Source organism: Microtus ochrogaster, chromosome 7 (assembly GCF_000317375.1).
Source record: "Microtus ochrogaster isolate Prairie Vole_2 chromosome 7, MicOch1.0, whole genome shotgun sequence".
NCBI lineage: Eukaryota > Metazoa > Chordata > Mammalia > Rodentia > Cricetidae > Microtus > Microtus ochrogaster.
In genome coordinates this window covers 34649297-34674714 of record NC_022014.1, presented here as the reverse complement: position 1 = coordinate 34674714, position 25418 = coordinate 34649297, and the positions used below count along the sequence as shown (strand labels likewise).

The following is a 25418-nucleotide window of genomic DNA, read 5'->3' as shown; positions in this document are numbered from 1 at the left end:
CATGTGGCAAGTTTCAGGGAATTTAATCTAATATTTTAATTTTATGCTAAAGGAAATTAGAAAAGCAAAGAGAAACTTGTGTGGAATATTCTTAGGCTGTAACTCTCCTCACGGTAACTGTCCCATGCTCTATTTTTAATGAAAAGGCAATAATAAAGTACAATAAACCCTAAATGCAAACCTCATTAAAGGACTTGTCAGCAGTACATGGACGGAGGGCTAAGGGGGAAGGATGAAGCAAATTTTTCTATCAGTAAAAGCACCTTCCAGCCTAACAAGAGGGGTCACCCTGCAGCATTTGATGCAACTACTAACCTATTTATAGCTGAACGGAGCAGACTCCATGAGTCAGGTATCCTGATTTATTCTTCAGAGACCCGCCATCACCTTGACAGGAGGGAGAAATGGGAAACTAACCACCATGCAATCAACTGTAACTGCTGTAAACATCTTATCTCCTCCTAAGTAACAAAAGAAGCCAGTTTCACAGCTGGCCGTGGCTACGACTGCCCAGCAAAGAGAGGGGAAGTGCTTGATGTTGAAAGGGAAAATGTCTGGGTCTGCACATCATATGGTTTGACTTAGAGCGACTGATTAAAGATATTAAACTACTCTAGCATAAATTGCATGCACCTGTTGTTCTCATGGTGGCAGCCCTTGCACAGCCCTGTGAGCATGAGAATTCTGCCACGGACAGAAAGACCTGGCCGACTCCATCTCACATTGCCCTGCAATGGAGGAGAGTGGATTTACTAATCAATTTCACAGTTTCTTTGGATACACTGTTTACATTAAGATGTGATACCAATAGACCAGAGAAATAACATTGACATTTTCTAGTCAATGTCTTTCATTATAAGCTGCCTCCCTAATTTTATGATTTGTATATATATTTTTCAACCAGACAAATTAGTTTCATGTGTTTTCATCATGCTGCAGGCTACTTTACCCATACGGGGAAAATAGCCCTGAATTCCCTCCAACAGTTTTAATTTTCACAGCTCAAATATTAATAGATCGCCCATGTGAGTCCTTGCTACTCTAATGGTTTAAGAAAATGACTAAAACAATGCTTTAGAGACCCTTCTGATGGACTGTGAACATGCCACTCAAAATCACACGCTCACTGTGCACAGAGAGAAAAGTCAGTAGCTTCATGACTAAAGAAAGTGGATCTGAAGTCTGGGATGTGGTGCTGAGGTGAGGTGCTGGGCGCAGCCTTGGGGGCCTTGCTTGAACTTACAGCACTCTGGGAAGATCAAAGGCCTGGCACACGACAGTTCTCTATACAGTGCACTACAAAAGCAAGGCCACTTGTGATCACTGCCATCCCGTGCCTATGCACCCAGACACCACAAGCGTTAGGTCCTGTCTGGGCTTGGTTTCTGCTCAGAAACTTTCTTTGAAACAGGTGGGCTCTATGCGGGAGCGCCCACAAAAACAAGCTCTTGGTCCCATGGCTATAGGTAGAATTTGGTTACTTTCTGGAAGATGCGTAATTACGAGCAGATATTAATCTAATACGATCTGCTGAGGCAACAGACTCCAACATTGATGTTTGAGAGACGGCAGTGAGGGCATTTTGTTGGCAGTGGGCAGGTGAGGGGCGAAGTCACGGCATGACTCCCTCACAGGTGCTTTCATTTGACCAAGGGTACCTTTCCAGTCCCAAGAGTCCCGGCAATCACGGCCACTAATGAGGACTTCAGTCAGGTCTTCATGTAAAACCTCCGCTACAGCAAGGCTGAAATCGACACACAGAGAATCATGAGTCCCGGCAATCACGGCCACTAATGAGGACTTCAGTCAGGTCTTCATGTAAAACCTCCGCTACAGCAAGGCTGAAATCGACACACAGAGAATCATGGAGCCCAGTCAGGTCCACAAACCTGCTGGCAGCAAGAAAGAGGCAGACACCTGGACACAGGTGTACTGTGTGTGGCAGGCTGGAGTCAGGTGGCTGAGACCGGCTGGCTTCTAGCTAGCACTTGGCCACATGACCTTAAGCAGCTTGTGTACCTCCTCTGAGCATCCATTTCTCAGCTGTCAGATGGGTGATAACAGCAGGGAGCACGCAGTTACTAGGAAGATAAAATCAGATGATAAACATAAAGTTCTTGGTGACCTCGAGAGAGACCATTATTGTTGTTATCACCATTTTTACTTTGATTCCAATTATTTCCAAAGGCCACGTTAGAGAGGGAGCACTCAGTGGCGTCAGGCACAGTTAAGGGAAGGGGGTTGCTCCTTGCAAGCTGCGCAAAGGAGGAAGTACAAAGATTAGCTCACTTGGGAGAGAACTAGGAGGCACAAGAAATCAAAGGCAGGGAGAAACGGAGCCTGTGTTCCTTTACCCAAGCCCTGTAGTATTAATCCTAACAGAGGCACAGGGACAGAGTCCACAGAAGATGCGGATAGATCATGGGAACTCCCCTTACTGAAGAGAACCATGGTAGGCTGGGAAAAGTCAGCAGCCTCTATTGGGCAAAATCTAGCCATACGTTACTACGCTATTGGTGCATCTACCTGGAAATTATTTTCCCCGTATGGGAAAACTAATTTGTTTAATGGGAAAAAATTCAAACCATGATTGTTCATACTTCTCCTGGAACTGACACGCTTCTTACCACCTTGCCATTCCTCCTGTATCCAACTGGAGAAGAGCTAAACAAAGCCTGTGAGGGGAGTCACCAGCCGTCAGAACCGTCAGCTGGGTTTGCTCGCCACTGGCTTGGCCCACTGACCTTAATCAGCATCGAACACGCTCACAGTTCCACCACCACACTACAATGTCAGGCTGGAGTAGAGATGTGTAGGGAATGACCAGCGCCAGCAGACCGGCTTCACTGTAGCAAGCACAACCTTAAAGAGTCTTGGAAATCGCACTTACCAAAGCTAGCAAAATAGCATGGAAGTAATGCTTTCAATGAAAAGCTCAGCATTTCCGTTTTCAAAATATGACTGGCTATCAGAGAGAGGAAGGGAAAGGGACTCTGGGGACTGGAGAGACAGCTCAGTGGGGAAGGCCTGAGCCACCAAGACTGACGGCTGAATCTAATCTGCCCAGGTGGTAGGAGAAGCAATTCTAGCAGGTTATCCTTTGACACACACACACACACACACACACACACACACCCCTAACACACACACAAGGCACATGTCCCTCACTCCAAAAAACATAAAAAAATTAAAGGAATACATTTCAGTTTCATGTAAAAAGCATCGCTAGTTATTTACTTGCAGTTAGAAACACAGAACATTTTATTTGTATCTATGTTAAACATCTCTCATTTTCACTGTTTTTAAAGAAACGTGGCTGAAAGGTAACACATATGAAGCAGCCAGGCAATAAGGCCACAGATCCTGATACCAACTCACTTAACTGGCCTTGCAGGGAATGTAGAGATGCCATTGGCACAAGTTTTCCGAGGAGGAGCCCTGAGTGCTGAGTGCCCTGGGCTGACATGTCTGTAATCTAATAAAGCAGCTATCTGAATCAAGTCAGCCTTTTCAGAGTGAAGGCTCCTTTTCTCTAATCCATTTCCTACTGGAATTATCTCCACGTTTTTGTATTCCTTCTTGCAGTTGTAGGCTGTGATGGTAATGTCCTAAGGTCAACACGCCTTACGCTTTCTTACTCTAGGCTCCATATTTCGCACCCAATCAAATTGAGCTCTTATCTTGGCAATTACAGCATTCAAAGAGGAACAAGCCAACTGCTTCCTCTCTGCACCGTGATATAACAGAGACCTCTGCACACAACAGCTTCTCTTCATGACTGGATTATTTCTTGACTAAAACCCACTTCTCCCCATCTTTGTCATGAACACGGGCCAGCTAAATGGGTGGCCTCTCTACAAACTTCCCTAACTCTTTCTAGCTCAGAAGCTAGATCTAATCTTTCTCTGTGATACAATACCCACTTTATTTCTCTCATGGCTCCTAGCCTCAGTTGCTGTTATCTGCACACATTCCTTACACTGCCCACCCTGCTGTGAGAGGAGAGATGATGACGCCACGTGATACAGGTAGACTATACAATGGGGTCTCCCTTTTACAGACAAATCAAAACATGCCTCATGCCACACAGCTGCTGACAGGACTCCAGCTAATGTTCCAAGGCATCACGGTACAGAGCAGGACACTGCAGCTGTTACCATGATATTTTCATCTTTGTTCCAACTCTTAGCTTGCTTAGAGCCTCAGTGTCAGAGTTGTAGTCAGAAGGGTAACAGGCAGGGTAGTAGGATTCATGTCCCCCACCACCACACCCCTGCACCATGTCCCTCCACAACTCTGCTAGCAGCTTACGTTTTCAGCACATTATATATATTTTGTTCTTGCCAAACTGAACGCCTGGCTTCCTGATCAGCTACTGTACAGTTTCAAAGGTTCTGAAGAGAAAATATTGCTGGGAGGTTACAAGCAGTTTCAGATACGATCCCACCGAGCATGTTTGTGACTCATGTTGTTACCCCCAAATCACTTTGGAATACTAATTAATAAAGAATAATCTTTAAATTTGTTTATAATTCTCTTAGTGATAACCTTTCAAAGATGACTAACAAAATTTGCATTCACCTTTAATCCCAGCACTCAAGAGGCAGAGGCAGAAGGACCTCTGTGAGTTCAAGGCCAGCCTGGTCTACATACACAGTGAGTTATAGGACAGCCAGACACTTTTTCAAAAAAGTAATTTCATTTTAAAATGGCAGTTTTGATGAGCTGAAGTTAGGCTTCTTTACCTGAAGAATTTGCTCTCCTCTGCTACTTCCCATCCACTCCAAACATTCATTGATATCTATTTGTCAAAAAGTAAAAGCAGCTTTTGCAGCCAGAGGGGTGCATAGGTCAGTGAGACATTCAGATATGTCAAAAGACAAAATGCAATTAAAGTGTAGTGGAGTTATATGACCTCATAAGAGAATATGTTGAAATCCAGAGTCAGACAAATCATGCCCTAACTTAGGAGTTTATGAAAAACAAGAATGAAATACAATTAAAAGGGACCTTAATGTAAAAGGTTAAATACGCTACCCCAGAAATGGGTTTTGTTATCACACAGAAATGCTTAGCACAATTTAAGGTACCTTTAAAGTGTTTCTGTTTAATTCTTAATTTCAGCAGATAACCCTAACATACTCCCCAGGTGCTCTGCTGGCTTACTTTACAGAGGATGTGATATTAACGCTGCCCACAGGCAACCGAGATGTTTTCTAGCACACCACCAATGACACAGCCAGAAACCTCTTTTCATCGAAGAGTTATTAAGAGTCAACACTGAATTTTCATTATTTTACTACCCTGGCATTTAGAAAGTGAGAATTCCATGTTCAATTATGACTGAGATTTCAATTTGAAAGAGAACTTAAAAAGGTATCAATAGGCCAGGCATGGGGGCACACATCTTTAATCCCAGCACTTGGGAGGCAGAGGCAGGTGGATTGGTGAGTTCGAGGCCAGCCTGGTCTACAAAGCAAGTCCCAGGACAGCCAGGACTGTTAAACAGAAAAACTCTGTCTCGGAAAACAAAATCAACCAACCAACCAAGCAAACAAACAAACAAACAGAACAGTTAACTACAGCGTGACAATGAAAACAAGGATGATGGGTTTAATGAGATTTGGATTTCTTTTTCTGTACAGAGCAGTGGGGTCAAAGGGTTGAATGCCCACTCAAGTGCTTCTAAAAGGTCCAGGAGAATTTTTAAAATCTGTGATTAGAAGACAATAAAGACATTTGGAACATTATAGTTAATGTATATGAGAACACGTGGGAGATGGAATAATTGAAGGATACTGATGAAATGTGGAAAATATTTTAAATTCTTAAATCAGAAAACATATAAATATGGAATGACATGAAATGTAAATTAGCTTTAGGACCTAGTGTTTTAATTTGACAGCTGTTTGACAACTGCCAAATGGAAAACTGACCTCAGACAACTGCCTATAAGCAAGAGAGATTTAAGCTCAGGGATCTCTCAGGGAGTGATGCATGCATGCTGTAGAAACTCCTCACAGGGGAATAGACAAACACAGGCTGGAATTTTATTGTCTTTGAAGGTGCTGATACTCAATGGACTTAAATTTCACAGAGAGCTCCATATGACTCTGCCACAATTAATGCTTCTCTCTGAAACATGATGCCACTGTAAACACATCTGCAATTTCCAGGTGTTTCTTGAAGCAATTTTCAGTTGCCCCACTTTGACTTTACCTTTAGAGTGCTAAAATCCTAATCTATTTGCCCCTCCCCTTGCAGCTGAAAACTAACAAGGCCTCCTCCGGTACAGTTACAGCAACTGGCAGCTCAGCCCACACCTCTGCTCTTCAGACTACTGAGATACTTTGCCTGTTATTTTTAATCAATATGAAATGAGGGGGACTTTATTATTTTGTTATAAGTAATTTTCAGAATGCAGCTCTTTCCCCTCTTTGGTAAATGATAATATAAAAACTGAATATCTCATCCCAAAAGAAGGTAACTGGAGACAGGAGCCCCAAGTCACCAATAGGGGCTGTTTAGCACAGGGTGTGGAAAAACTGTGCTAAGTTTAAAATCATTAGACTTTAGAGGAAAACCAAATGCCTAGTTACTGTTGAAAACTGGCCCTCATTTGCTGGGCCAGTCATGACAGCTGCTCTCTCCCTCTGGTTAAGGCTCGGGCTGCCAACCCACCACAGCCCTAAAACCAGAGATCATGACTAGAAGTCAGAGAAAGTGTCTTCTGATTTCCGGAGAATGAAACTGTCGCTGTGGGAACTGAGGCAGACTCCTCGAGACCAAAGAACAACTTATAAAATAAAACAAAACAAAACAAAACACACAATCTAGTCTCTGAAGGTCATCGGGACTTTACTGAACAACACTCCATCATATACTTAATCTCAAACTACTTTATAGTCCTTCTTTTCCCATAAGGACATGCGATCAGTGACACCCCTTCCAGCTCAGCCTCCCCACTAGCAATGCTCCTGCAGGATCATATGAAATCAATTACTTTTTAACAGAAAGTCTGTCTCCCTATCTCATCCCCCCTCCCCGACTGAATATTTTTCATGGAAAATAGTAGCAATAATTAACATTAATTGCATTCTCATTAATACCAAGATTTTAGACTCTTAGGCTCAGAACTGAGGTCCTGTATGACACTAACTGTAGGTTACTAGATAAGAACACAAATGTAATTTTCCTTTGTTTATTTTAGACAAGGCTCCATTACATAGATTGTGCTGGTCTTGAACTCACTCTACAGCCTAGGCTGAACTCATTCACTAACCTCATCAGCTTCTCATGGCTGGGATTCCAGATCTGTTTACCTCCCTGGCTTGGCCTGAGCCACCTCTCCAATGAACGTGGGCATCACATGAGAGAGCAAATACCAAGGAGCCGTGAATCTGGAGCATGTAAACACCATCTCAGCAGAGGAGGAAAGGAGAAAACACTAGTGAGAAATGAGAGGAATTTGAAGAAAGATAAATGGGCCCTTAGGAGAAAATAGGAGATAGGATGGAGCGTGCCAAAAGCTGTCACTGTGTGGTGCTAACTCTACTGAGATTAGAAACAGTTAGGGGAAGGGACCCATGAGAACTGAGCTCCTCTGGGAGGCTCTGATTTTAGGCCGACAGGGAATTTCAAGAGCTCAAATGCTCGTGTGTGTGTGTGTGTGTGTGTGTGTGTGTGTGGTAATTCCTAGACCAAAGTGGTCACAAGCACCACATCCTGGCATCAAAAATACTGAGTTCATTCCATCAACAACCTTATCTACTTGCAGATGAGAAAAATGCAGGTTCAGAAAGGTTATGTCAACAGCCCACAGCCACAGAGCTAACAAGCAGCAGGTATAGGCTTGCTGCCAGGTGGCCTGGCTCTGACTGAACCATCAGGTGTCACTGAGCATCTCATGTGCCAGGGAAGCATGACCCTCTCAGCAATCACAGTTCCAGACAGTTCCCACCATCACTGAGCTCACAGTCACATGGAGAATACAGCAGTAGTCAAGAGCTCCAGCTTTGCGAGCTTATAAACTGAAGGAGAGTTGTACTGCTTGATGTGAGAAGGGGCTGGTCACGAAAGGGGGCTGGGTCAGGGATGTCTCCTGAGGACCCCAAGGTGTTGTTACTTTAGCTGATTCATTTTATTTTATATGTGTTTTGCCTGCATGTTGTATGTGCACCATGTGCATGCCTGGTGACCACAGAGGAAAAAAGAGGGTGTTGGATCTGCTGCACCTGGAGTTACAGATGAGTTAGCTACTATGTGGTTGCTGGGAAATGAACTCAAGTCCTCTGCATGATAAGTGTTCTTAACCATTGAGCCAACGCCCCCGCCTGATTCAATTTCATTTATTTATTGTATGGATCCCTGCCTGGCATTTTCTTTTTACTATATTTATAGCTTATCTTTTCACTATAACACTAGGCACTGCCTGGATCCACCCGAGTACTGTCTGGAAGAAGGAGGAGTTTAGAGAAGTGCCCGTTGGGTGGATGCTATGGAAACTCTAACAGTCACGGGTAGGAGAAAGAGCTGTGGCCTGAAGAGTGAGCCACACGGGGATTTTGTTTCTATCCACAGAGAACAGAGGGGTACTGGTGTTAGGGGCCACTTTAAACTTCCCAGTTTTGGCCTGGCACACTGGGTAAAGCCGGCTGCTTTAGCATGCAAGGCTCTCCATGGTCTGTCCCTGCTATGTCTCTCACCTACTCTCAAGATACCGTACCTACCTTGTGCCTCAGGCTTTTGCAGCCCTGCCATGTTTGCAGTTTCCAGAATGCTCTTTCTGTATGTAAACAAAACTTCTCATCACTCCAATGTTCCTTCTGCCTTAGAAGCTGTCCTTACCTGTGCATCCCTAGAAAAGCACATCTACCCAAACTCAAATACACTGCCTATTTCTCTGAGCTTCCCTGGCCCGCCAGGTGGAGATGACCACACTGATGGCTTCCTTTGTACACCTTAGGCACTTCCTGGCTTCTCCGGGTGCCAGCACACTTCACTGTTTTATTGCACATCCCCTGGAAAGGAGGGAACAATCTTTTTACCTCTAGCAAGAGCAATCAATAGCTATCGAAGGAGAGGTGTTGAACAGCAGCTAACAGTCTAAGTACCCCCCACTACTTAAGACACCCTGACTTCCAGTGCTAGCCAAGTCACAGGCCAGGAAAAGGCAGGAGACCAATGATTTCCCTACCCCAATCATTTTAGCCTGTACTGAGCAGAATAAATAAAGCTCTGTGTGAGAACCAGCGCAGTCATATTTTCCTGCCTCTCAAAGGCATCAAAAGGAAACTCTTAAAGCCCACGTGTTCACTGAGTGCTTACAAAGGGGCTCCTGGATGCAACCCGACAGAGTCGAAGAGATGATTGGAAACTCATAGGCAATTTTTCCCCTTGTGGGAAAACACGTCAGACTTGGGACTGCAGAACTGTCTATGTTCAAATTTAACTAGGTGCTTACTTACATATGCTATTTTGCCATTAGGTTAGTCAGTCACTCAACAGCAAGTGAGAGAATCCAGGCTCAGTAAATTCAGTTCCATAGTCATTGGCAATTCTATGAGCATTTTAATAACTGAGAGTCTGCCCTTAAGATATGTTTATGTTTTTAAGGTCAGAAGTTGTACTTAATCCCATTATGTTAAACTAGTAGATGACATAAATAGCATTAGGTGGAGGACCTTTCCCATCTTAACTACCATGAGCTGTTTAAGGAATCTGTACACAGCACTTCTTAGTTCTTTTTATTCTGTTCACCCAAGGGCAATGCATACTTGGATAAAAGCACTAAGAGAATAACCATAATTTTACTCAGCAAATAAAAATGTTAAGACATTAGACACTGGTCAATGGCACTTTTTTTTTCTTACCTGCTAAAAGATATGTATCTTCTCTACTAAGCAAATCTCAGTCAGGATAAAAGATAAAACTGCCTGTTTTCTTAGCATTTCAACAGTTTACATGGTATATTTTAAGGCGCAAATACACTCTAAGCTATAAGCATTTGAAAATTTTATTAACCACCCAAATTTCTCTTTTGTTCCACGCTATCTCCACATTCCATCACTCAAATCCTTGGACTTTTTTTTGTTCCCTGTGATCAGAGCTTCCGGGAGAAATCTGGCATAGGACCTGAAGGAAATGCCACAGTGAATTTTTCCTTAAGATTAATCACACAGGTAAGTAATTTTCCCTTCTGGCCAGACAATATTTTCTAAAACTTCTTGGAAAAATTGGAGAGACAGGATTGAGTGGTCACAAAAATGTGAATCTTAAGACTGTCTTAAATCATTCATACATTGTAAAGGTTGAACAGCCTGGGCCTTCAGGACAAGCCAGGAGCATCAGAGATACTTCTCAAGGTAACCTGAGTGAGAGATTCCACTGGCTATCCTCCTGCCTCCAACACCCCGATTCCTATTCCTCTCTACATCTAGGGCTCAGTATGGCGGTAAGAATAACTCTGAGACTCCATTTTGACAGTATAAATACACAGTGAGGCATCGAGGGCTTTGGTTTTGGTTTTTACATACTGAAACCTTAAAAGCTGTGTGCCACTAAAGGAGTGTGAGTCAGTGATAAGGACCACAGCCTCCCAGGCATCGGCCACACAGCTTGCTTTTCCATCAGCAACATCAGTCATCAGTAAACCAAGAGTCAACCTAACAGAGAAAACAGGGAGGGGGATCTGTGGTTGGGAGCAGAGAACCACTGGCTAATGGGATTCAGAACAAGCTGACAGGAAAGGCAAAACACAACCAAAGATCAGGAAAAGAAAGAAAGATATTCACAAAGAACCTCAGCTTGACCTCGGCTATGTGGGGGTGACAGAGAGATACGCAGGAAGGAAACAAGCTACCCAAGGCAGATTTTATCACACACAGTCAAAAGCCAGGAATTCTAACTCCAAACGTCATGTGGCTACCATCTGCCATCACATTTCAACCAAATGTCTGCCTAAAAAACAAAACAAAAACAAAACCCAAACTGTGTGTGCACGTGTATATGTATGCATGTGTGTAAAAATGTGCATCTCTGTGTGTGCATGTGTGTGTGTTTGCTTGCACAGATGCCTGCGGAAGCAAGAAGAAGGTATCGGATCCCCTGGAGCTTCAGTTATAGAAGATTGTGAGCTGGTCAACTGGGTGCTAGGAAATGACCTCAGGTCCTCAGGAAGAGCAGCAAGCGCTCTTAGCTCTTAACCACTGAGCCGTCCCTCTACCCAGCCCCCATGGCTACTTTTTCATCAACCTTTCCAAAACTATATACATAATTCCATAATAGCTATTCCCTCAGTCACATATGAATAACAAACATATATTGTGCACATGCTTGAAATAAATACATACATATTATAGTTTGCAAGTACAGTTGTACATCCCTAATCCAAAAGCTGAAACTTTTAAAATTCCACACCCACCTGAAAATATAAAAATTTCGAAAAAACTGTCTGCAAGTACCTTCAGATTAATATATAAGATGCATATGAAGCATTAATAAATTTCATGTTTGATTTGTGCCCCTCCCCAAGAAATCGTTAACACACACACACACCCCGCACATACGCAAACATAACAAACTCTGAAAAGACTTCTAAAATCTCATGTATTTCAAACAACTGAGAAATCGTCCCCTGGTAAACTGAGGGAAAGTGCATTGTGTCTTTCAATTCTCTAAGACTCTAAGTGGGAACAACTGGAAGAAAGACGATTCTGGAAGCACGGAGGTTGTGATCAAAACTGGAAAGCCTTTCTTTTAATAAAAGCAATAACAGTTGATACTGAGCGCACTGGGCTGGCTTGGACATTCATTGTTCTAAGTGTTCCTGGTCACTCAGGACGGACACATGACTCTGCCTGCTGGGTGACTCCACCTCTGGCACTCAGTAGCAGTGCTGTAAGCTATCCTGGGAGCAGCGAGACTTGCCGATGAGAGCAGCCTGATTCTAAGGCAGTGGCTAGATTGACACCCGCTAAGAAAATGAAGCCGTGAGGGGGGTCCACAGGCTCCAGTGCTAGGTTGGCCATTTTCAAATGTGAGATCAACAACATCATCAACAGCTTCATTTCATTTTTCTAAAACACAGAAGTAAAGTCACCTCACAGACTCTTCACAAAAAGCAAATAAAATAACAACCAGTTGATGTGGCTCCAAAGTACTTGAAAAACCTATCTATGAACATCATGTTCAAATCATCATCTCTGCGTCTGCTGGCAGGACTTCACCTGGAATGATTTGACAAAGAATGCCAGTGCCAAACTTATTCCACTTAGATCGATCATTCTAGACAGGAGAATCAAATGTAATTTGGGGGCCATTTAGGCTATATAAATTCCGAAAAACAGGCTGCATTTAAAAAAAAAAACTTTTTTTTGACGTTGTTCAGCAATGTTCATCATTTTCCGTATATCTAGAAGTCGTATTTAGCTGGAGACTCTACAACTACATTCAATGATCCTCTATGCAAACCTGATGTGCTGCAGGAGCTTATCTGAATAACCTACAAGCTGGGACCTCCAGAGACTGAATGACTGCAAGTTCAAAGTCAATCTACTTCTCATTGATCTGCCCTGCACATATCAGGGTAAACAAACCCTCTCCCTGGCAGTCACCCACAGAAGTCTTCTTCTAGACTACAACACTAAACTTTATGACTGCTTTTGTTCAACATGGAAGATGAAAGACGATTGCTGCTGCTTTGGGCTGACTGCACAGTCAAAACAAAAGAGACATCAGAGAAAGGGGAAAATGCAAAGAGGCATTAGATATTAATCTCATATTCACCAAGAAAAAGAAAATCTTTGCTTGGTTCTCCTTTCAGAGTTTAAAAGGCTACGAATTTTCTTTTTCTTTAACCACCCTATAATTCAGAGCTCTTTATCCAAAGCCCTTCCTTTTTACCTCATTTCAGCCATGAAAGTCGCTCAAGTATTGTTAGTATCAAACAAAAAACATGTTTCTTCTTGACCCTATTTATTCACACCTCTTGATCTCTTTGATTTCCTTCATAAAAATTGCCCACATCCATAGGCGCACGCGATGCCAAAGATGACTCTCCTTAGCACACGTAGCTTTCTAATTACAACCTACCCCTCAGATCTGAGACTATTTATGTTTTATGTCTTTCTTATAATTTCTCTAAGATAAAGTCTCTGAGAACATCAATGGTTCTTTTAAAAGACAAGTCCAAGTTATGAATTCACTCATCGTTCATTTGATCTTTCAAAAGAGGCATTTCTTTGAAATCCTGTGAACATAGGACTCAAATACAATCTAATTTGTATATGCTTAGAAAATTATTTGACAGACAGCAAGTGCCAAATAAGGGTTACTATCTGTAATTATTATTACACTTTTTTTTTTCCCTATTTATCTCCTTGTATGTCTCCAAAATGGCGCACTACTGGCCTCCTCCTCTGCTCTCAGCGGAGTGAGAGAGGGATGAAATATGCAAGTCATAATCATTCAGTTCAAGGGAGTTACCAACACTCTAAAAAAGATCATGCAAATGAGGAATTGTTTGCAGCACAAGTACCCAGCAACCACAGTTAGAGCGGGAAGTGCTGCAACTACTGCCACAGGGACGGAGACAGAACACCCAGGTTCTCCCACAAGGAGAGCTCTGACCAACAGGCTTAGGGCTGAATATGAAGAGTTTGAGTCTTTATGGTTGAGCACCTAGAGCGCCTCGGGGGTGGGAACAACGTGCCACGGTAATCAAGACAATTTACCAAGAATATTGTAAACAGAGACATAATACACTATCAGAACTTTACAATTCACTGATAACAAAGCAGTTAGCAGCTGTAAACAGTCCTTAAGAAGGTTTTTGTGTGTGCCTGTGGGAACACTGTTACTAAGACCACAGTTACAAAGCGCTGAAGACAAAGCCGAGGGCAGCAAGGTAACCTACGCTGCTTGCAGTCCAATGGGCATACCCGTGAACAGAAAGGGTAGCAGAACCATATTTCTACATTGTGCTGTGAACAAGTGAAGGCTTAAGTGGGTTATGAACAGTAAAACTCTAAACTTTTTGTACAAATTGAGACATCTGAGAGTGAGCAGTTGTAGAATGTTATTTTAACTAGGCAAAGATGTGTTACATTTGTTTATGCTGCGGAATTATTACTTAATTCTGTAAAGGTGTGTTACTTTTGTTTATGCTGCATCTAACAAGGCTATGTGTTTAATTATGTAAAAATGTATTGTATCTGTTTCACCTTGCCTGTCTAAGACATATGACTGGCCCAATAAAGACCTGAATGGCCAATGACTAGGCAGAGAAAGGATAGGTGCAGCTAGCAGGCAGAAAGAATAAATAGGAAGAGAAATCTAGGTTTACACAGAAGAATGAGAGAAGAGAGAAGAAAGGAAACACTCAGGGCCAGCAGCCAGGCAGCTGTCAGACAGCCAGAAAGTAAGAAAGAAAAGGTAAAAAATCCTGAGACAAAATGAAGATAAAGCGAAACGGGTAAATTTAAATTAAAAGAGCTAACCAGAAACATGCCTAAGCTAGGTCAAGCATTTAAAACTAAAATTAGAAAAACAAAACAAAATGAAAACACACACACACACACACACACACACACACACACACACACAAATTGCACCAGGCTTTTTCTTTTAGGCCACCAACCAGTTCCCAAATCACGACAGAGACTCTAATTACTGACCGCTCAGCTTAGATTTCCACCTACACATTAAATAGGAATCTCTTATTTTAGCCTCTTATTTAAACAAAAACCAACAAATCTTTGAATACAACAAATCATTTTTAGGAAACTAAGCAAGATTTAACTGCAAGAATTTTAGTTCATTAGAAGGATGGTGGCTCAGGCCTTTGATCCCAGCACTCTGTGGGCAGAGGGAGGCAGAGGGAGGCAGAGGGAGGCAGAGGGAGGCAGAGGGAGGCAGGTCTCTGGGAGATGGAGGACATCATGATCCACACAGTTAGTGTCAGCACAGTTATAGGGGTGCATAGTGAGACCTTGCTTCAAAACGGTGTGTGTGAGACACTTCGGGTCAGCATTTGAGTCTCTAAAACAGCCAATGAAGAGCCCTTGGTTAAATAAAGCAAACCCACATGCTGCAGTCATTCTCCACCGTGCACTGACGTGCAAGAATGTGCATGGTATATTCTCAGCAAGGGTTTGTTCACAGGAAAAATACATATGGACCATATGCTCTATATTAAAAATTGTTATTTTTGCTTACATTTTGTCACTGATTCCCAAAGAAACATTTCATAAAAAATTTTAACTGTTAGGTTAAAAAAACCCAGCAAAACAAAATGTTTTACAAATATAAGAGGAATTCTTGCCTTCTACTCCAAAGGGCGGTTCAGCACTCCATGAACATAGATTATCTTAGGATCCTAATTCCAAAGTTAAAGTTTTAACTGCTTTGGTTGGTGGCCTTCCCTAACAGCCATTCTGCTGCTAGAAACCTGTCACTTAAAGACAAGGAGAACCATGTGCAGAGTGACATAAGAGGCAAACGGGATTGACAGGTTGTAGAAGCTGAGGCAGAGGCAGAAAGTGGGATACCATGTCATCACTCCACTTACTACAGTAAACGTGTACAGAAATAAACTCACAGAATACACATTTTTAGACACAAGCGCTCCTAAAAAGCCATGTGTGGCAGGCTGCCCTTATCTGCGGAGAAGACATTCTGAGACGCCTACTGGATGTTTAAGAGTTTGCCAGCCCCCTATATACATGGTATTTATCCCCACACATACATACTTGTGATAAAGATTAATTTACAAACTAGGTACAGAAAAAGAGTAGCATCAGCAATATTAAAACAACATGTGATAAGCTATGTCAAATTTATGAATTATTTATGTATGGAATTTTCCAGTTAATACCCTCCAAGCAGTTGATTATGGGAGAACTCTAGAGGAGACTGTGTACACACAGAATGAGTAAAATAATCCCAATTACAGTTTATTACAATAAATACCGCAGATAATTCTAATTTTTCTGACAACTTTTTAAAATTCTAATTCATTCTACTTGAATTTATTTGACTCTGCTTGTCCTCTCCTGAGCTGACCGGTCAAAGGCACCCACAGCATGCTGTCTTTCAGTGGTTAAACTGAAAACACGTACGCACTGCTTCCATCCTTTGAAGGCATGCCCACTTTAAAGCCACGCCTGGGTCTTGAGTGGCGTGTGTATACACATTACAGAACGCTCTAGAGCTTTGCTTTTGCATGTCAGTGTCCGTGGTTCTCCACACATCTCCTAAGTACCTCTTACTGCCTTGTCACTCAGAAACTGAATCTCATTTTCTCTCCTTAAAACAAATGGAAGAATTGCCTTTCAAAGCTTTACTTTTTTCTTTCACAAAGAGATCACAGAAGCTGGATGCAAAAAAGAAACAGGGCTAAATGAATAACAGCTCAAATAAAGCACATAAAAATTTAAAATATACATAAGATGTTATTTGAATATTTTTATAAATATGGACAGATTTTTTCCCCTCCCTTAGACACCATGAGTAGCTGACATACTCTTTAATGTGAATAGTACCATTCAAAAATATACATATCTTTACCTAACTGTTATTCCAAAGCCCAGTTCAGGGGCCGGAAAGACGGCTCAGCATTTAAGAGCACTAGCTGCAGAAGAGCCAGTTTTGGTTCTCAGCACCCACCGGGTGTTCACAACCCTATAACTCCAGTTCCAGAAAATCTGATGCCCTCTTCTCATCTCCACAGGCACTAGGCATGCACACAGTGCACAGACACATAAAAACAATACTTCGTTTAGTGCTGCCTACTGTGCTTGTTCTGTTCTGCTCACACAATTTCAGACTGCTGGTAAAATGGCCCTGTACTCCTTTGTTTCTTAACTTTCTGAGACTGCCTAATAATAATGAAAATAAGACACCAACGTTACGGCTTGGGGCGCTGGTAAAACCCTAATAACACTAGAACGTACTCTGCTGAGGAGCACCACAAGGCTTTAAGCACACCACCTCCAGACACAACTAGCCAGCCAGACGGAAGAAGGCTCACAACAGATAGAGGAAACCCATCTGCTGCGTGCGCTCACTGAGCACACACCACTTACAGCCCTGAAGAGGGCTGGCAAGGCCCAGTGACACATGGGGAAGAATGTGACAAAATGTCCCAGGAATGGGGGCAACAACATGAGGGATCCATGGCTGGAAAACCAACTGAGAAGGAAAATCACCACAGGGACAGACACTGCAATTGCTTGGTACCAAAAGAATCCAATCATGAAGTCTGTGGCTTTCCTCAATGTTCTTAAAAATCTTACAGAACCTAATCCACCCTTTGTAGCAAATCCACAGGTATGGACCTGGAAACCGAGCAGCTAAAACTCAATCCTGTAAAGCTTCTAACTTCTCAACTGGGACCCAGTTCCTAACAGTTTCTGCCTAAATAAATGAACACCATCTCCTTCTTCCCCTACAGAAACTTCCTTGCGATTGCTAAAAGGGTTGTTTTCCTTGTGTGTGTGTGCACATGTGTGTGTGCACATTCATGGTACTCAGAGGCCAACCTCAGGTGTTCTTCACTGGCCAGTAACTTGCTACATGGATTAGGCTGGCCAGCCACATAGTTCCAGCGATCTGTTTCCATCTCCAGAGCACTGGGGTTACAAGCGTGCCATTATACTTGGTTCTTTTCACATGTTCAGGGAATCAAACACAGGTCCTCTTGCAAGTACTTTACTAACTGAACTATCTCCTTCACTCCTAAGAAAGATGTATTCATAAAAAATAAATATTGAGCTAATATTTTTGGAGGGCAAGAGGTAGGAAATGTGGGTGAGGAAGTAGCTCTCCCAGTCAAAGTAACATTTTTAAAAATTATATTTTCATTACGTGTGCATGAGAATCCCTCAGTGACTGCGTGGAGGTCAGACAGCAAGGTGCAGAAGTCCATTCTCTCCTTTACCACGGATGTCTTGGTGGTGGAACTCGGGTCATCAGGACTGGCGGGCGGCTAGCACCCTTATCCCCTGAGCCAGAATCTCACTGACTCACAACTTTTATACTTTATAATATTCTGAAATTTACAAATATTCTGATACTTTCTTAGTTGTTTTTATTATTCTCAACTCTCACAAATTTATATTAAACATTTTCTTTGAATTTATACAAGTTAAACAGAAGACAATAATTAGTCTTAAGGATATGTGCAGCACCTAGTTTAAAAAGGGAAGCTAGAAACTGACAGGTTCTCCTGGCTTATCCTTTTAACTTAGGTACACACCGGTAATGATTACAAGTGGGGAAACAGACTCCAAGTGGAGCCACTTCATGGAAAGTATCATACATGGCTAAAGAGCCTTGGCCTCACTACAGACTTCATTTTTGTTTCTTGTTTTTGAGAACTACTACAGCCTCCCTAATGATGGCCTTGCTATAAAATTGTTTGACATTAAAAATAACAGGCCAGCTGGGCAATGGTGGTGTACGCCTTTAGTCCCAGCAGTCGGGAGAAAGAGGCAGAAGGATCTCTGTAAGTTCGAGGCCAGCCTGATCTACAGAGCTAGTTCCAGGACAGTTAGGGCTGTTACACAGAGAAACCCTGTCTCGGAACAAACAAACAAAAAACAGGCCAATGTATGTGGCATAAACCTTCAGTACAAGCACTCAGGAAGCAGATGCAAACAGATCTCTGTGAGGTCTACACAGTGAGTTCCAGGCTAGCAGACTGTCTCAAAAGCAACAATAATAAGAAATCCTATTTGAAAAGCATAACATCCTCCCAACAGTGGACAAAACATCATGGAAGCACACGATTTTAAGCGTTATCATATTACACTCCCACAGACTAGCTTCTTCTATGTGGTGTCCTGTAAGCATCCAAGCTGGCTCCTATTTGAAAACTGTGCCAGCTCCTTCTGGGTGTTCTGGGGATGAGACAGTTTTCCTTAAGTTTTAGCCAAGGCTTTTTCACTGTAGTATCTTATGAAAAACCACAATGTCAGAGCACACCACATTGGCCAGGCAAAGGAAAAAACTATTTCAGAGGATCATCTGGGTACTTAAAATAGCAAAAAGAAAAACGATCCATTAGAAACACTTAGCAATTAATTATATGATCTAATCTGGCTGTATATACCAAGAAAACTCTGTGTGTGTGTGTGTGTGTTTAAAACTGGGTATGTTCCTTTAAAGTACTCTGGGGCTGGAGAAATGGTCCAGAAGAGTGCATGCTGTTATTCCAGGAGACCTGAATTCAATTCCTAGCACCCAAGTTAGGTGGATTACAACCACCCATAACTCTAGCTCCTCAAACGGTGATGCCGCTGCCTTCCCTACACACCTGCACTCACATGCACATAGACACGTGCAGACATACACACCTACACATAATTTAAACTAACAAACATGAAGATACTGCATTTTGCGCAGTGGTGGTTTAAAATGCAGAGACTGTGCACGGTGGCACATTGCTGTAGTACCAGCACTTGAGAGGCAGTGGTACAGTGTGTTTAAATCCCCCTCAGTGACATAGCCAGACCATGCTAAAACATAGACAAACAAAAACAATAAAAAGTAAAATACAAAGAAATAAAACTACATCAACAGCATATAACTGCAATGAAGTCAAGGAAATGTTTCTGAAATGAAGAGAACACAAAGTTCTGGCAGTTTTCAATGCTTTTTAGCCCAAAGAATCCTGGCCACTTCAAGTACACATTCTGCCTCACTCTGAAAATCATTTGCCTCAAAAATCAAACCAAACTAAACCAGAGTCCTCCCTAGGCCACCTCTATGGGTGCAGGGTATTTCTGCAGCAGGGCATAGGACCTGGGTGGGGAGTTCTTCAAACACAAAGGCACAACCCAGCCAGCAAGTGACAACAGCATCACCTGCTCCTAGGAGAACTGACCTGATTGATGGAGTTGGCAGCACAGGATGCAAGGCCCGTTCCAAGGGAAGTAAGCAGGAAGCAGGACCAGTCGAAAGGGCCTGGAGCCAGCGCAAAGCCTGCTGAAGTGGTGCTCACGACGAGAGCTGTAATAGCAACGGAAATGCTGGTCAGAAGCCGGATTTCAGTCTCCCACTTGTAGCAGACGATGATCCTACAGACTCCAGGTGGATGTTCTTACATCTAAAAAATCCACATTCTGGGCCAGCAAAATGGCTTCATGGGGAAAAGTTCCTGCCACCAAGCCTGATGAATTCAGACCTAGAACCCACATGGTAGGAGAGAACCTCCTGTAAGTTGTCCTCTGACAGCCAAATACACAACATGGCACGTATATAAACACACATATGTGCACATGCATGCATACACACACACACAATAAAATGTAGTAATTTTTTAAAAAATATTTATTTATTATGTATACAATATTCTGTCTGTGTGTATACTTGCAGGCACCAGACCCCATTACAGATGGTTGTGAGCCACCATGTGGTTGCTGGGAATTGAACTCAGGACCTTTGGAAGAGCAGGCAATGCTCTTAACCTCTGAGCCATCTCTCCAGCCCCTAGTAATTTTTTAAAATCTGCATTTTTCTGATTTTAAAAATTATATGTATAGATTATATAAAAATATTTTCTTTTACATCCATTAGACTCAGAGGAAGGAAAATAAAACAGGTCTTCCAAATTCATCATTCACTCATTCATTCAACAAATATTTATGGACTACCAATTTGTGAGCAATATTATGCCAATGCTAACAACTATAAAAGATAAAGCTGTGCTCAGTGTTCTGACTACAGCAAGAGATGCAGGGAACCTGTTAGTCACTGAGCTGCATAGCAGCAAACAGAGAGGGCTTGAACTCTGCAGAGAACTCCAGATCATGGTAAAGGAGGCCTTGCCTCCAACAGAGGAAGTTCCTGGGGCCAGAATGGAATAGAGCAGCAGGTTTTCAACCTGTGGATCATGACCCCTTTGGGTAGGGAGGTGTCAAACAGTTCTTTTATATGGGTTGCCCTAAGACTATCAGAAAATAAAGATATCTACAGTATGATTAATAACTAATAAAATTACAGTTATGTTGTAACAATGAAATAATCTTATGACTAGGGGTCACCATAACATGAGGAACTTAATTAAAGGGCCGCAGCAATAAGAAGGTTGAGAACCACTGGAATACAGGAAGACAGTAGGACCATAGCCACCAAGAAGGTTTCAAACAAAGCCAGGCAACACTTGCTAGCATGAGGCTGCTGCCCTGGGAGCCCTGGTGTTTCCTTCTTTGGGTTTACAGAAGCTGATGGGGCCAAAAAGAGCCTATGAGGGCCATGGAGGTGAGTAGTAAGAATTCCCCAGAAAATCCTTGAGCACTTATGAGATAATCAGGAAAGCTTCAAGACGGCACTGTGCTAACCTTTGGGAGGGAATGCAGGAGGGAAGAGTGTGATGGGTGTGTAACACAACAGGGAGCTGGGAATGCCGTGTGCTCTACATGGACGATGTGACTCAAACTAGCACATGTTCCACCTCCGAGCGGCTTTGCACACTGAGAAACAGAGGCAATGTCTGAAGACATCGTCTGTGTGTCTGTATGTGCCGGTGTATACAAGCACTGAAGGTCAGAAGACACTTTCATCCCCATTGTCTCAGTGTGTGGGTGCACCCCTCGCGGTCCTGAGTTCCTTGCTCATGCTCCCCCTCCTTCTGCTCCTGATTTGGACCTTGAGATTCCTGTCCAGTGCTCCAATGTGGGTCTCTGTCTCCTTTCATAGCCTGATGAAGGTTAATATTCAGGAGGATGCCTATATGTTTGTCTTTGGATTCACCTTCTAATTAGCTTCTCTAGGATCGCGAATTATAAGCTCACTTTCCTTTATTTATGGCTAGAAACCAAATATGAGTGAGTATATCCCATGTTCCTCTTTTTGGGTCTGGCTTACCTCACTCAGGATAGTGTTTGGATGGAAGTGGGAGGTCCTTGGACTTCCCACAGGTCAGGGAACCCTGATTGCTCTTCAAGCTGATGAGGGAGAGGGACTTGATCGGGGAAGGGGGAGGGAGATGGGAGGCGGTGGCGGGGGGGGGGGGGGCGGAGATCCTTAATTGAATAATAAAATTTTAAAAAAAAAAAAAAAAGAAAAGGGGAAAAAAAAAAGAAGAAGACACTTTCATGTGTTGCTGTAGTGTAGGTGTGGCCAACATATTTTTTTCGAGGCAGTATCTAACCATACTCTGAGATTTGATAAAGAGGCTGAGCTGCTGGCCGGAGAGCCCCAGGGATCCTCCTGTCTCTGCCACACCAGAACTCAGATTATAAATGCTCACCATACCAAGTCAGGCTTTTTTGGGGGGTAGGAGAGTGGTAGATTCTGAGACTAAAACTTGAGTCCTCACGGTGCTGAACGAGCCCTGGAGCTCATTTTGGTTGCTGTAACTGGGAGGAAGAAATGCCGCTGCTTCTGGAGGGCAGATGCCATTGTTCTTCTGTTTATCTTTCCTGTGGGCTTCCCTGTGCCCACAAAGTAGACTTTCTGGTCTACTCTAACCCCATGATCTAGTGCAATCTGTCACTATAGGGGCTCCCTAACAGCTCTCCAGATCCCACGGTGTTTCTCCCTGGGATGAACTGGGAACAGATCACAGCACCCTGCTGCAAACCAAGTGCTTGGAACTGTACCTGTGATTGCTTTTGGCTGCACTAAGTGCACCCACCTCTCTCCAGCTAACACACTATTGCCCAATCACGTGGTTTCCGGCTGTTCTTTGACCACTTGAAGTCATGTGATTCAGGGTCCTTGTATGCTGCTTCCTTGAGCTAGCTCCTTCTCTTTCTTTGGGTTCCATCTAAGATATCCTTCTTAGGGAGAATATCCCTGGTCATCTCATCAAAAGTAGGCCAGCTCAGTAACTCCCTCCCTGACAGACGTCACTCACCACACACTGGATCCTTACAAAAATGAGAGCTCCATGAAGAAAGAGTCCTGTGGGAATAGTTTCCGGCTCTGTTTTCAGGGTTACCACCATGGCAGGAATAGAGCACGGTTTACTGAAGGCAAAGGAGGAAAGGTGATGGCTGCCTGATTGGACTGGATGTGTTTGGTAGCCCTGGGAGTCCATGCAGGAAGCTGATCCACAGGTACAATTCAACCTAAGAGCAATGTCCCAGGCCATGCAGGGGCAGAGAAACGATCCCATTAAACCCCTGTGGATGAGCATATTCCCAATGAGCAACTGGAAAACTAAAGGGTTCTAAGGGACATTTGGATTGGAGGAGTGTCAGAACGTGCTTTGTGGGTGAGGTGCGATAAGAAAACAAGGAAAAGGATGGCAAGGGCTACATTTAACAGTTCAGTTAGCTAGCAAGCCACGGTGATCTTCCTGCCTCTTCCTCCACAAGTCGTGTGGTCATTTCCCCACATCGCTCACCCCCCCCCCGTGTCCATCCCTCCGCCCCATTCCTCCGCCCCCTCACCCCAGCTACCACCTAGATCCTGCCTCCTAAGGCTCCACGACCTACTACCTACATCAGCACTCCTGGGAGGGAAGACTGGGAATGCACGGATTCTGAAGGGCACTGAAAATCCAGACTACAGCACCCCCTGAATAAGAGTCTAGCAGCATGGGTGCAAATGCAGTGAGCACTTGCAGCTCCATGGAAGCTCCCCCCAGAGCAGAGGAGACAGGCAAAAGGACTGAGCAGCAAAGGGGCAAGGGCAGGGCCGAGGGTGCATGGTTAGATACAAGTGAACAAGCAGGTTGGGAATAAAGAGACAAAGGAAGCTGCTCAGACATCAGAGGCACAATGCAACCCACCTGTCCCCCAGATACGGCACTGCAAGTCACAACAGGTGGGACAGCCAGCACCTGGAAGCACCTGGAACAGTCCAGCAGGTGCAACACTCAAAACACATATTTCAAAGGAAATATTTTGGAAGAAGTTTTTTAGCTCTGATTCTGTAATGACTTATGTTCCAAAGGCAACTGCATGGTGATTACAGGCCTTGAAAACAGTAGCTGTAGGGACATGTCACCAGTGCGTTAAGAAGAAGGAATCAGCCTCTAGTCCTGAGCACATTCAGGGCCTTCAAGAAGGCTGACATTTCAGGGTTAGAACAAGGCTCCCACAGGCCCCTCCACCAGTAGCCCCTAGAGGAAGCACTTCACTTCTTCAGTTGTCACACCACGAACTGCAAAGCTTCAGGGAACATAGGCTTTTGTGAGAGTCACCTAGCTTTGCACAAGTCGACAGGTGGCTCCTTGCACATTGCACAACCAAAGGGACATCAAGGACCAAGACAACCCTGAGAACCCAGGCCAGTGCTCAGTTACAGAGGATCTGGGAGAAGAGAGACTGACGGGCCATAAGGTTTCCTCTCTTACAATCAAACCTAGTAGACTGCTTTCATCCAGAGTAAGACAGTCAAAACAACTACTTTAAGGCTTAAACCTTAACCCAAAAATAAACTACTCACAAACAAGAGCAGTTAAACCATTAGAATAGTATCAGTATACAACTAGTAAACCCTAGATACGCCAAAACAAGAACAAGTTTAGAAATCTGCAAAGGCAGAGCTCAACTTTTTATATTGTGCACAGTAGCACAAGACTGGAACCCCAGCATTTGGTAGGCTGAGGCAGGAGAACCAAAAGTTAGTTGTAGGTAGCCTGGACTAAAAGGAAGACCCTGTCTCAGAATGAATCAACAGCAGAAGTCAGTTACCTTCACAGTAGCTGACAACGTGCTATAATCAACCAAATGGCAAAAACCAAACTGTCTGAAGTCTGCCTAAGCCGAAAAGGGTTCACATTTAGAAGAAAACGTAGGAGGGCGGTGGTGGAACATGCCTTTAACCCCAGCACCCAGCACTCAGGCGGCAGACAGACAGATCTCTGAGTTCAAGACAAGCCTGGTCTATAGATTAAGTTCCAGGATAGTCAGAGCTACACAGAGAAACTGTCCTGAAAAACACTAAGAAAAACAAAAAAGAAAAAGAAAAGAAAACTTACTCAGAGGAAGAAGTGTCATAGTCTTTTGCATTCATCCCACTATTTGACTGGGTGGAAACCACAGAAAAAAACTTCAGATTTCTGACCCCCAGGTCTAGCCAACAGCTGAGAGACTCAGAAAACGGTCTGCAAAAGACCAACAACAACAACAACAACAACAAAAAGAAAGGAAAAGAGTTTAGAAAGAAGTAACAGCGATAAATTTACAGAATGGGCTTAAGTTTAGAAAGCACAAATTATAAGTGGTAACACCACAAAAAAATATGACAGCAACCCCTCATTATTGTGGTAGAACTTGGGATTTTTAAGACTTTTCTAGAAAGGATCACAAGCCAACAAAGAATGCATTTACCGACTAAGTCAAAGCAATTAATTGAAGGAAAAAGGAAGAGAGAGTTGATGAATTGTACAAGCAACACTGAGCAGAGCAATGTCCTCATACAACGCAGCTGCAATTAAACTTCACATTGATTTCCTGGGATTC

General features: G+C 43.2%; 1 protein-coding gene across 1 annotated transcript in view; it reads right to left on the bottom strand.

The window, feature by feature from the left end:
* Window positions 1–25418, bottom strand: part of LOC102002554 (protoheme IX farnesyltransferase, mitochondrial) — a 109570-nt gene that overhangs the window by 60331 nt on the left and 23821 nt on the right. The window contains exon 4 of the mRNA XM_005349869.2: window positions 19886–20010. Within this exon, the coding sequence (XP_005349926.1) occupies window positions 19886–20010 (125 nt within the window). The remainder of the gene's footprint in view (window positions 1–19885; window positions 20011–25418) is intronic.